General features: G+C 55.6%; 3 protein-coding genes across 3 annotated transcripts; 2 read left to right on the top strand and 1 right to left on the bottom strand.

Annotated features, from left to right (window-relative positions):
* Positions 1-719: 719 nt before the first annotated feature.
* LOC101769607 (protein EXORDIUM-like 1) lies at positions 720-2,346 on the bottom strand. Its single transcript, XM_004964914.4, has one exon. It carries the CDS (start codon positions 2,089-2,091, stop codon positions 1,072-1,074), a length of 1,020 nt encoding a protein of 339 aa, XP_004964971.1. The 5' UTR covers positions 2,092-2,346; the 3' UTR covers positions 720-1,071.
* Positions 2,347-6,888: 4,542 nt separating this feature from the next.
* LOC101770010 (protein EXORDIUM) lies at positions 6,889-8,218 on the top strand. Its single transcript, XM_004964915.4, has one exon. The coding sequence runs from the start codon at positions 7,030-7,032 to the stop codon at positions 8,017-8,019; it is 990 nt and encodes a 329-aa protein (XP_004964972.1). The 5' UTR covers positions 6,889-7,029; the 3' UTR covers positions 8,020-8,218.
* A 1,193-nt stretch (positions 8,219-9,411) lies between these two features.
* On the top strand, positions 9,412-10,693 carry LOC101769198 (protein EXORDIUM-like 2). Its single transcript, XM_004964913.3, has one exon. The coding sequence runs from the start codon at positions 9,510-9,512 to the stop codon at positions 10,482-10,484; it is 975 nt and encodes a 324-aa protein (XP_004964970.1). The 5' UTR covers positions 9,412-9,509; the 3' UTR covers positions 10,485-10,693.
* The last annotated feature ends 1,560 nt before the right edge of the window (positions 10,694-12,253 follow it).

Genomic DNA, 12,253 nt, shown 5'->3' with positions numbered 1-12,253 from the left:
TGATATCGTTACAGGACTTTGCATTGTAGCAGCTATTGCTATTACAGGCAGGCTTCGGTTCGCGGTAATCTCGGGGAAAACTTTTAAAAGAGGAGCATCCCCCGGCCGTCGAAAGGCCATATGACGTGCCCCGGTAGAGAAGCGGCGGAGATGACCGCGGCGTAGGGGGGAGAGGGAGAGTGACTGCGGACGGTGCTAGGGTTGGGAGTGCGGCCGGTGCTGTGCCGCTGGATAAGGTTGCGAAGTTTGGGTCGAAATCGGAACATCCTAAAGGCTAAATTTGAACCAAAATTTGCCAGCCCGTTTAGTTCAAAAGTCCAAAAAGGTGGCCTAAATACTGTACAAAGACAAATTTAACCCTCAACTAAACAAGGCTACGTAGTATTGGGCCAGGCTTTGCCTCGGCTCACCACCCCCACCCGGCCAGATGCCACCACAGGCAGGCAACAACACACACAAATGGGCCCACTCTAGTACGGCTTTCCTCTGGCAAACAAGTAAATTCTAGGCCCTTTTAGCACGTTCTGCGATCAAGAAATCGTAGCCGAGTTATCTCAAAAAGAAATCGTCGATGTTGCCTAATGCCTGTGGACATGCCAGGCTTCCGCTCCCGCAGACCAACTGATCAAGCTCACTCATCCACTTCAAAATTCAGAATCGGATCTTTCAGAATTTTCATATCAAAGCACGAAAACAGTCCAGCACGATTCAATACAGAGTTATAGAAAGACGAGACAAAGCCCTTGAGAAACAGATACTTCACATTTTATACAGTTTACATCCAGTTGGTGTTTCAGGGTCTAATTGGTTTGATGTCAAAATGTTGGCATGCTAAAATTTTGACCACTATTTACAAATTTTTTTTCCATATTTAGCAAGTCTTTTATCCAACTTTTAGCTTGCTAAAACTCTAACATGCTAAAATTTTAGCATCCAACCAATCAGACCCTTAGACAACACTCCATTTCGACCTTCGCCAAATTACTACACACACGCTGACGCACAAGCACATCGTCACTTTATCTTCCACTGACGGATGCCAAGACACGGCGCCGCGCGCGCGCTCTCTTCTCACACCAAGGTGGCGCAGTCACCCGTGTCGGGGTCGTAGAGCGCCGGGAGCAGGTACTTCCTCCCGCGGGCCCCGTTGGCGTTGTAGCTGGCGCCCGTCGCCTTATCCACGAGCAGCTCCCCGGCGTACCCGGGGTAGGCGCCCCTGCCGTACACCCCCGCGCACGCCGTGGCGGCCTCCAGCGGCGCGCCGCGGTCGCCCTGGTAGAACCCGTCCCCGAACGGGTTGGTCACCGCGCCGGCCACCATGCTGGCCACGTTGATCACCACGCCGTCCATGCCGGCGTCCCCGCTGGGCGGCACCAGCGGCGGCGCCTGGGGCCCGTACACCGGCTGGTGGAACGGCCACGCGCACTGCCCGGGGCACTGCGTCGCCGGGTTCCCCACCCACGCGTACGCCGCGCGCGCGCCGCCGCCGCCGTACGAGCCGTGGTGCCCGCACCGGCTCGCGCAGAAGCCCTCCACCGCCACGTCCTGCGCCGTGAGCACCAGCGCGACGCCGCCGCCCACCTTCGCCGGGCGCGCCCTCGCCGCCAGCGCCGGGAGCTGGGACATCTTCAGGCTCTTCCCCAGCGAGCAACCCTCGTCCGAGACCTGCCCGGCCAGGACCACCCGCGCGATCCTGGCGCCGCCGCCGTGGGCGCCGTTCTTGCTGGCGGCCGCCGCCTTGGAGAGGTAGAGCCGGTTGATGTTGCTCCACCACTGGGCGACGGACGGCCCCTGCGCCGCGGCGGAGAGGGAGAGGAGGAAGTCGGTGACGATGGCCTTCTGCGCCGGCGTGAAGCGGCCGTACCAGAGGACGGAGACGGAGATGTCGCCGCTCAGCACGGCGCCGTCGTGGTACCTCAGCATGTCGCTGGGCGGCGGCTTGTAGAGCTCCATCAGCCTCCTGCTGGGGCTGGCCACGGACACTCCCGCGGCCACGGAGCCCCGCGCCGAGCTCAGGAGCGCCAGCACCAGGAGCAAGAGCAGAGCATGGGTTCTCCGACGGAGGAAGCTACTGGAAGCTGCTGAGGCCATCGCCTCCACTAGGAGTGAACTACCAAGTGGAGCACTACGCAGTGGCACTAGAGTAGACAGCTGGTGTGTCTTGACTGGAAGGCTCAGTGGTGGTGTGTGCTTCCGAAATGGCGAGGAGCTGGGCTTTTATAGGGCTTGCTGCCTGCCATTGTTTAGTGATCACTGGTCAGGAATTCAGGATGAGATCGGCCTGATGGGCAGGAGTAGCTGCGTGCACGCGACGCGTTCGCCGGGCTGCACTTGTTCGAGGCGTGTTCAGCTCTGGGTGACCAGAGATCAACTGGAACTTGGGGACAGCTGGATTAGCATGGGCAGCGCGTGCGCGGCGCCTCTTTCTGACCGTGAACGGACGATCGAGCGATGGATGCTTCGCGGTTCGCTCGCTCGCTCCACGACTCCACCAGTAGACTTCTACCTCCTTTTCGGCTGAATTTTTGGCGCTACACTGAACTGTCCCGGCCCAAATAATTGCTCGGCTGTAGCGGACTAGCGGCGCGGCCTGCCTCGGCGCATCAGTGTTTGGCAGTACAGTCTTGATTAAACATTAAGTTGACCTAATCCATGATGAGAATCTTGGATCCGTGATGTAACGTGATGGGCATTCGTGCGTGGGCAGGAGACACATATGATTGGGCATGTTTTAAAGAGGGAAAGCTGACCCGGTTGTTGGCTTGGTCCTATCTCAGGGGGAGAGGTGGCAGGGTCATCGGATCGGAGAGTGATCCAGTCCCAACAGTGGGTTCCGGCAGCGCTGTCCCGGCTTTACTGGACTCTGATGGAGCCGTCGGGGTTGGGGTCGAGTGGAATGCTAGGTTCACTGGCCACTAGCTAGTCATCAGTTATCGCCACCGCTAATCAAATCTTATTGGAGTGAAATGGCACGCTTAGTCCAATGCACGTCGGCTGCGGTGGCTCCGGTCCCTCGCGAATGCGCGTGCCCCCCCCCCCCCCCCCCCCCCCCCCCCCTTCCTGTATGGGCATTGAGTTGACAGGCGGGCTCTGCACTGCAATGCTTTGAGAAGCTGGTTAGTTCGGGGGTTGTAGGAGCCTTTCCGGGTTGGTTTGCGTGCCTGTCGCAGGTGTCGCTCCTCTCTGAGCTGCTGTCTGTGTACTGCTAGCTGTGAGCCAGAGTCCCAGTGGTAGCACTGTGTCTTTGCCGAAACCAAACTTCCGAGCAGCTCCAGTGTGGTTCAAAATGGAACCGTGGGCTGTTCTAACGTTGGTTGTCAGACGCAAAATCGACGTTTGCAGACGAGCCGAACTCCGACGAATTAAAATAATCACGCCAACCGCCGTTGTCCACTAGCAGGCAGCGCAGCACCACGTCGCGTGGGTCCCATGAGACTCGTGCTGAGAAAGAGCGGGCTCATTTTGTTCGTGCGTGGGTCCTATGATTCGATGCTGACGCTGGAGCTAGCGAACGGTAGTTTTGTTCGGCTTGCGTGGACTCCAACAGTCGAACCAGGACTGGAGCCGCTCACAGTCGAGTTAACCATGGTGATTACTGATCGGAGACTGTCATGGATGGCCGCTCTGCTGTACTCTGTGGTCAGTCAACCCACCTTCATCCCCTCCTGCATTCCTGCCTACCTCCTACGAGCCCGGCGCTATTGAGCCTCTGCCCTCTGCCCACTGGCAATGATTGTGTGGCCCCGTTTGTTCCTAGATTCTAGATCGAGTTTTGAGTACCAGTGTACCACCGCAGCCGGGACCGTGAAGCTATGCAATGCCCACGAGTGCGCTACACGCCGGGACGCCGGATGAACGAAGCTGCCTCCTGCCGAGATCTGTGGCGGCAAGGCCGATGGTGGCCCAGCACAGGCGCGAGGCCGGGGCCGGCCTCATGATGACGAGGCCGACGACCTTTTGACGCGCCGCTGGCGGCTTGCGTGCAGCCACACCACACGTGACCCATGCGGCCGTCGACGGCAGGCCGGCGCGGGCGCGTCGGCAGGTAGCGCCGGGTCACCACCGGTCGGCCGGCCCGCCCTCGGCCATCGCCGTCTGCTCGCGGATGCAGCTACAGCCGCGCGCGGCAGCTGGTGGTAATAGACCGCTCACCCTCCCTCCGACTCCGAGCCGCGTGCGATAGGTGTCCGTGCAGCCGTGCGCCCGTGCCATCGATGCGTTGCGGGCTCTGCAGCGGACGCGATGAGATCGATGGCTGCTACCATAAAATTCAGACTATTGCTTGTTGTTTTGTCAGCAATTTAATTTGATCTGTAGCATTTTTTTATTAAAACTATTAGCAGTGAAACTCAGTACTTGCTAGGAATGAGTGCATGTTTTACAGACATGCATTTCTACAGTGACATGCATGCTGCAAGTATCCAAATCCAGCAGTGCCCAATGGAACAGTCAGCGACGCTGACTGCTGATTGTTGCCGAAAACAATTATTCTGGACAGGCCCAGGCGCACAGCTGATTCCTCGCCGCGCGCACTGTGCACGGCGACGGCGGCGGCCGGCTGTCGCTTCTGACGCGTGACTGCCTGCCCGATCCCAGACTGCATGCGGCGCACCAATTCAATGGCGACAGGAGCCTTTCAGAGACCAGGTCCACGGACCACGGTTCTGGGCTGCCGCCTCCATTATTGGCGCCGGGAAACTGCAGCAGCTACCGCCCGCCGCTGTGCCGGCCGGGGTCCCGTCCCCTGTGCAGGTGGTGTCCTACGCGAAACGGCGACACGTCTCCGCACGCGTTCGAGTGCATGGAAGCCAGCTGTTCCGGGATTACACATGATGGCCTCTCGAGTTTACGGGGCACTATAAGCGCTTGCTTTGCCGGTAATCCTTTTGGGGTCGATGCCTTTGGTTAGGTTGCTCACTCATGGAGCGGCGCATGATGTTAGTATACTCCTATAACACTTTGCTTTGGTGACTTGTCGACACTAAGCTAGTAAGCGTACTCCTACAGTCCTACTACACTAAAGTAATCTCTAGAGCAGCGGCGGCAGGTCTCCAAGTGCTCTTGTTTGGTGGCTAAATACGCCTCTAGGATAATCTATACAAACCTTCTGGTTTTTAGGTAGTGTTTGGTTGGCTCAAATGTAATGTAATCTGATTACTGAAGGTAACGAATCCCATTACATATGTTTGGTTGCGGTGGTTTGTAATCAATTAACACTGTAATCGAATCCCTTACCTAAATAATATCTATACAAGCTTGTTACCCCTCCTCCCCCACCGTAATCAGATATAGCACCCACACAGTAATCTGATTACGTTACCAGAGTGCAACCAAACAAAGAGGGCAATCACCTATTCCACCTCTAAATACACTGTAATCTGATTCCCTATGCGTTTACATTACCTTAGCACGAACCAAACACTATCTTATTTTCATTTTTTCAAGTTCTAGACTCGTCTGATTTGTCATGGGACGAGAGGGAGCAGGTGGCCAATTATCGGCCTCAAAAAATCAAGACTGATCTTTTCAAGTGAGAGAGAGAGAAGACCGTACTCCAAGAATCATTTGGTCCCATTCCACATCACTGGTCATTATTTCATTACCAAATGGATGCATGGAGCATATTCCTATACAAAATAAATGAGTGGGAAATAAAATAGCTCGATAGAGGCATCCAGCTGGAGGTGCGACGGGACGAGCGAGCGGACCGTGACGGCCCCTGCGTGCATGCATGTACATGCGAACGGCGATGGCGATACCTCAAGTTCCGGCGCCAACTTTTCGCTTGGGGTCGAACGTTCCGAAGGAGCTCCCATCCCCGACGGGCCGACGGCGTCGTCGTCATGGGGGCCCTCCAATTATGTGTGGTCCGATCAATGCTACGCTTGTTTGACCTCCACGTACGCCGGTGATGATTGGGGTCTGGGGTCACACGGTCAGTTCACGTCCTGATCCTCTAGGATACCAGCATTATGTTCTCGATCGCTTCGCTTAACCAAGATCCTGCTTCTCTAATTCAATGTATCAAAAATTATTTCGAGAGTGTGATACGTGTATTGCGAGTGCCTAGAGTTTTAGAAAATGTTATTGTAGATTTGTAGTGAGTAGTGACAGAATACGGTTGAAGTGAGTAGTGTGAATTGATTGGTACATAGTACCAGCCTAAGGCCTGGTTTGGTTGTTGTGACTTATTTTTAGCACCCGTCACATCGAATGTTTAGATGCTAATTAGGAGTATTAAACGTAGACTATTTACAAAACTCATTACATAAGTGAAGGCTAAACGGCGAGACGAATCTATTAAGCCTAATTAGTCCATGATTTGACAATGTGTTGCTACAGTAAACATTTGCTAATGATGGAGTAATTAGGCTTAATAGATTCGTCTCGCTGTTTAGCCTCCACTTATATAATGGGTTTTGTAAATAGTCTACGTTTAATACACCTAATTAGTATCTAAACATTCAATGTGACACGTGCTAAAAATAAGCAAAGGGAACCAAACGCCCCCTAACTTAATATGTTACTAGACAAAAAAAGATTTGCAATTTTGGAGCGAGCAAATTCGAAATTGAACTAAACAGCGTCAAACGTTGAAGGTGGAGGCGGCACGTTTAATTTGCGGCCATTATAGTCTGGTTCAAGGGAACTGTCAGTTTTCCCTCAACCACTAGCTCTTTAGAGTGAAAACTGTTTGGAGTGTTACGGCACCTTGAAGCACGGTAAGCACCCTCTTCAGCTGAGTGTTTAGGACTCAACTGGTTGGTACCTGAAGCACGGTAAATATACCATTACCACAAAGTGACTCGTTTCGCATGCTTATATCATATGCATCCACGTACGCTCGCATCAATGCCACTCCGCCACTCCGGTGTGGGAGCGCCTCTATATAAGCAGTTCTCTGCCTGGCTCTGCTCCCCACACTCCAAAACATCACCTCTCCCATTCCCAAACTGAGTCGCCGCCTCACCGAGCTAGAGAATTAAAGATTCTTCCAAGATTCTAGCACCTCTCGAGAGCCTTCTCCCAATGGCCAAGCACAGTGCGCTCCTCCTGCTACTGATGGTGCTCGCCGTAACCATGGGCGCCGCGCCATCAGCGGCGTTCCTGGTCCAGCCACAGCCGAACCTCCTCACGTACCACAACGGCGCGGTGCTGAGCGGCGACATCCCCGTATCCATCCTCTGGTACGGCCGCTTCACGCCGGCGCAGAAGGCCGTCGTCTCCGACTTCCTCCTCTCCCTCTCCGCCGCGCCCGCGCCGCGGGGGGCGCCGCCGTCCCCCGCCCCGTCCGTCGCCCAGTGGTGGAGCAGCATCAACCGGCTCTACCTCTCCAAGGCGGCGGCCGTCAGCAAGAACGGCGCACACGGCGGCGCCGCCGTGGCCAGGAGCGCGCGGGTCGTCCTGTCGCGCCAGGTCTCCGACGAGGGGTGCTCGCTGGGGAAGAGCCTGAAGCTGTCCCAGCTCCCGGCGCTGGCAGCCAGGGCGCGTGGCCCTGCGAAGGCGTCCGGCGGCGGCGGCGGCGGCATCGCGCTGGTGCTCACGGCGCGGGACGTGGCGGTGGAGGGCTTCTGCATGAGCCGGTGCGGGCACCACGGGTCGGACCCGCGGTCCCGGGCGGCGTACGCGTGGGTGGGGAACCCCGCCGACCAGTGTCCGGGGCAGTGCGCGTGGCCGTTCCACCAGCCGGCGTACGGGCCCCAGGCGCCGCCGCTGGTGCCGCCCAGCGGGGACGCCGGCATGGACGGCGTGGTGATCAACGTGGCCACCGTGGTGGCCGGCGCGGTCACCAACCCGTTCGGGGACGGGTTCTACCAGGGCGACCGCGGCGCGCCGCTGGAGGCCGCCACGGCGTGCGCGGGGGTGTACGGCAGGGGCGCCTACCCCGGGTACGCCGGGGAGCTGCTCGTGGACAAGGCGACGGGCGCCAGCTACAACGCGCACGGCGCGAGGGGGAGGAAGTACCTGCTGCCGGCGCTGTTCGACCCCGACACGTCGGCGTGCTCCACGCTGGTGTAGCCGCCGTGGACCGGATAGAGACGAAGTGACGTCGACGGATAAAAAAGCTTTTAAATGTTGTTGCTGGGTGTAAATACTGTAGAGTATGTACAGTGAGTATCATCGTACGTAACGTGCCGGGCAGTCCCAGTCTAAATAAGGACGTGTAAAGTTTTGTTGTATATATCGTGTATTCGTGTGCCACAGTTCTTGCATTGCATATACGGTTCGTCCGATGCTTCACGTGTTCCGAGAGGGACGGTGCCGCGTGTAGCAGGTGAATCTGGAGCTCGGGAGGCTTATCGGCTAGACGTTGACGACGACGCCGCCACGGCAAAAGGGCGATCCAGTCCATGCTGCCGTATTTGGGTGCGTGTGCTGTGCGCGTCATGGAATGCCACGTAAGGTACGATTCGACAGTGACTCATACCGCACGTGAGGTGTATGTCAGTGTGTGGAATTCGTGTGTGAGTGTCTCGGTGACCCAGTGTGGCCACTGGGCCCCAGCGGGATGGAGACAAAATGGGCCGGCCTTTGCTTTAATGGGCCAGGATACATTATCTAACGGGCTGATAGTAGCCACACTTATTTAATGGGCTCATTTTTTTGTTCTGGACCAAAAATGGAATTGATTTCCTACCCGTGGTTCTCTAACCCGTTCATTTGCATTTGTCAGAAAATGCTCATTTTCCAATTAAAACGAAATGCTAATTTTGACCCGTCAAAAGAAGAAATGCTCATTTAACAATTTAGAGTTGAGGATAAAGAAAACAATTATGGACGATGTAACTAATAAAAAATATAATAACATAAAATATTGCAAGAAGGCCTCACAGGTATATGTATTTAAATAAATTAAATAAAAACCATAAAAATGATATAACTCTCTGGCACGCAAACCCCAAAGGCAAAACCAGGAGCTAGCTCCAAATACTGCCAACAGAAACCACACGCCGGCAACATCAGTCGTCAATCATTTAAACACTGGCAGAATAAGCCCCGAAATCCATTCAACCAGACATTTTCTCCTGGTCCAAAAACACTAAACAAATGCGCAACACAAACACAATCCCGCGGCCGTTCAAACTTACAGCCATGAAAATTGTTGCGGCCACGTTCCGTCCCACCGCAAGTTGCAACAGGCCAACGACTTCGTACTCGTCTTCGTCTCGGCAACGGCAAGTCCGCATCTCCCATTCCCGACTTCGAATCGCGCTACGTGCATCTGCGAACGGACGGCGCCCGGAAATCCAAACCCGGAGCTGATGCACGCGCGCGTCATGCGCCTCGTAACTCCACGGCGCGCCCGCGGCACACCTCCCTCACGTCGTCGCCTTTACGCCCACACGCTCCAGCTTCCCGCTATATAAACCCGCCGCGACACCACGAGCTAGTCCCAACCCCAAGTGCCCGAACTCCTCACGCACCGCCACTACGTGCGCACCCGTTTGCACAAACTCGTGGCTCGATCAACACTTCATTGATCTCGACCTTCTCGCGCAGCAAGAACCATGGGCGGCGGGCGCAAGAAGCAGGCGTTCCAGCCGCTGCTGATCCGCTTCGTCCTCGCCGCCGTCGTGCTGAGCGCTGCGGCGGCGCCGCGGTGCGCGGCGTTCAACCCGCGCATGCTGTTCCTGGTGAAGCCCGACCCGATCGTGCTGCGGGACCACGGCGGCGCGCTGCTCACGGGGAACCTCACCGTCAACCTGCTCTTCTACGGGCGCTTCGCCCCGGCGCAGCGCGCGATCGTCGCCGACTTCGTCCGCTCCCTCTCGGCTGCCGCAGCGCCCCGGCACCGGGCCGCCGCCGCTCCGTCCGTGGCGTCGTGGTGGCGGACCACCTCGCTGTACCGCGGCGGCGGCGCGCGGGTGGCGCTCGGCAGGCAGATCCTCGACGAGCGCATGTCGCTGGGCCCGGGCCCGCTTTCGCCGGGCAACGTGACGGCGCTGGCGCGCGCCGCGGGGCACCACCGGGGCGCCGTCACGGCCGTGCTCACGGCCGCCGACGTCCCCGTGGTACCCTTCTGCGTGTCGCGGTGCGGCGCCCACGGCCGCGACCTCGCCGGCGCGCACGGCAGGGCGCGGTACGCGTACCTGTGGGCGGGGAATCCGGCGCGGCAGTGCCCCGGCCAGTGCGCGTGGCCGTTCCACCAGCCGCCGTACGGGCCCCAGGCGCCGCCGCTCGTGCCGCCCAACGGCGACGTCGGCGTCGACGGCATGGTCATCAGCCTCGCCGCGCTCCTCACCGGCACGGTCACCAATCCCTACGGGGACGGGTACTACCAGGGCGACGCCGGCGCCGGGCTCGAGGCCGCCACGGCGTGCGCCGGGATCTTCGGGAGCGGGGCCTACCCCGGGTACCCCGGGAAGCTGCTCACGGACCCGGCCACCGGCGCGAGCTACAACGCCGTCGGGCTGGGCGGGAGGAAGTACCTGCTCCCGGCGTTGTGGGACCCGACGACCTCGCAGTGCAAGACACTTGTGTAGACATGGCGGGACTGACGCCCGCAGCGCGTGGAGACGGCCAAATGCTTTGCATGAGGGAGGAAAAATAAATGCCTCATTTATTTCCATTCCTTTTGTTCAGTTTGTTGCATGTACTTGTAGTTTGCTCTCCGAGGAGCATTTGTAGTAGGATGTCTGTGCTAATGGATTTGCATGTTATGTTTAAACACGAAGTAATACTACTATCTCTACTTCAAGTAGTAGTTTGTTCTCCAGGAACGATTTTATGATGCATTTAAGGATGTCTCACGGCGGTAGTCTCCGGAGGTCACTGCTTGGTCGCTTGGCCTAAGATCTATTGCGCTACAAGAATTGGGAGGACTCGGGCTCATTGATCTGAGGGTCATGGGATGGGCCCTCCGCCTCATATGGTCCTGGCTAGGTCGATTGGATCCTGACAAAACCTGGATAGATCTACCTGCAGCCCATGATAAGGAGGTGGTCGCGATGTTTGAGGCATCTCTTCTGGACAATCAGCTTTATTCTAGTTGGATAGAGGGCTTAACGGGTCTTTAATTAAGGAAGTGGCCCCAGATCTTTACCAGGTGATCCCAACAAGGTGCCGCAAAACTAGAACCGTTAAGGACGCCATGACCAGTCGAAGATGGGTTAGGGACATAAAAGGGGCACTCACAATATAGGTCATTGCCCAATACCTACGTTTGTGGGACCGTCTCCAGGACATAGACCTAAACCCTGAAGTCCCAGACCCATTCAGTGGAAATGGTCACCGGATGGAAGGTACTCGGCAAAGACCACGTACAAGGTCTTCTTCCATGGTCATACCTACTTGCCAGGTGGGAAAACAATCTGAAAAGCGAGGGTACTGTTAAAGTGCAAATTCTTATTCTGGTTGGCCGTCTACAAATGATGCTGGACATTAGATCATTTGTCTCGTCACGGCCTACCAAACTACGGCAACTGTGCGTTGTGTGCACAGGAACAAAAACGGTCGATCACCTTCTGTTAGGATGTGTCTTCAACAGGGAATGTTGGTTTAAACTGCTCCGGGTCTCCGGAAAGCAGGTCTAACCCCAGCTATAGGGAGGAGTTGTTGTCATGGTGGTTACAAGGTCGAAAAAGGATTGACAAAGCGATCCGAAAAGGTTTTGACTCCTTGATCATGCTGACGATTTGGAAATTTTGTTTAGAACGGTACAATAGGAATTTTAGGGGGAGGCGATGTCGGTGACAATGGTACTGACCGTATTCTTGCTGAAGGAGGATGCTGGATCGAAAGCGGGCTAAAGGAGCCATCATTCTTCATTAGGTCTTATGGCTAGTTTTAGTTCGTCATTAGTGGTAGGTCGTTTTTTCTTCTAACTTTCTTTGTAAGTTTTCCTTTCTGTTTTAGGTAAGAGGTCATTTAAAACCCTATCCAAATCTCTGCTTCTTTTGAATGAAATACTTGCCCAGGCAAGTTCTCAAAAAAAAAATTAGGATGTCTCTGCCAATAGATCTGCATGTTATGTTTAAGTTTAGTTGTTCACAGCTCCTACAAACAAAAATCACCGGCAACTGCTAAATATGCTAGTATGTTTAAGTGTTAAATGCTGCTTCTCGGAGGAGCATTTGTAGGATGTCTGAGATATGGATTTGAATGTTTCGTTTACTACTATTATCAATCCATTTTGTCCATTTACCCTCATATATAAAATTTATGTTTGACTTGTGCACAGAACTATTTCGATTGGTCCAATCTACTCTATAACAAAATTTTTCTTTTTTATTTCTCTTGGTACAAATTGAGT

Source organism: Setaria italica, chromosome IV (assembly GCF_000263155.2).
Source record: "Setaria italica strain Yugu1 chromosome IV, Setaria_italica_v2.0, whole genome shotgun sequence".
NCBI classification, from domain to species: Eukaryota; Viridiplantae; Streptophyta; class Magnoliopsida; order Poales; family Poaceae; genus Setaria; species Setaria italica.
The sequence above is the reverse complement of the archived record's forward strand: the minus strand, read 5'-3'. Positions and strand labels throughout refer to the sequence as shown.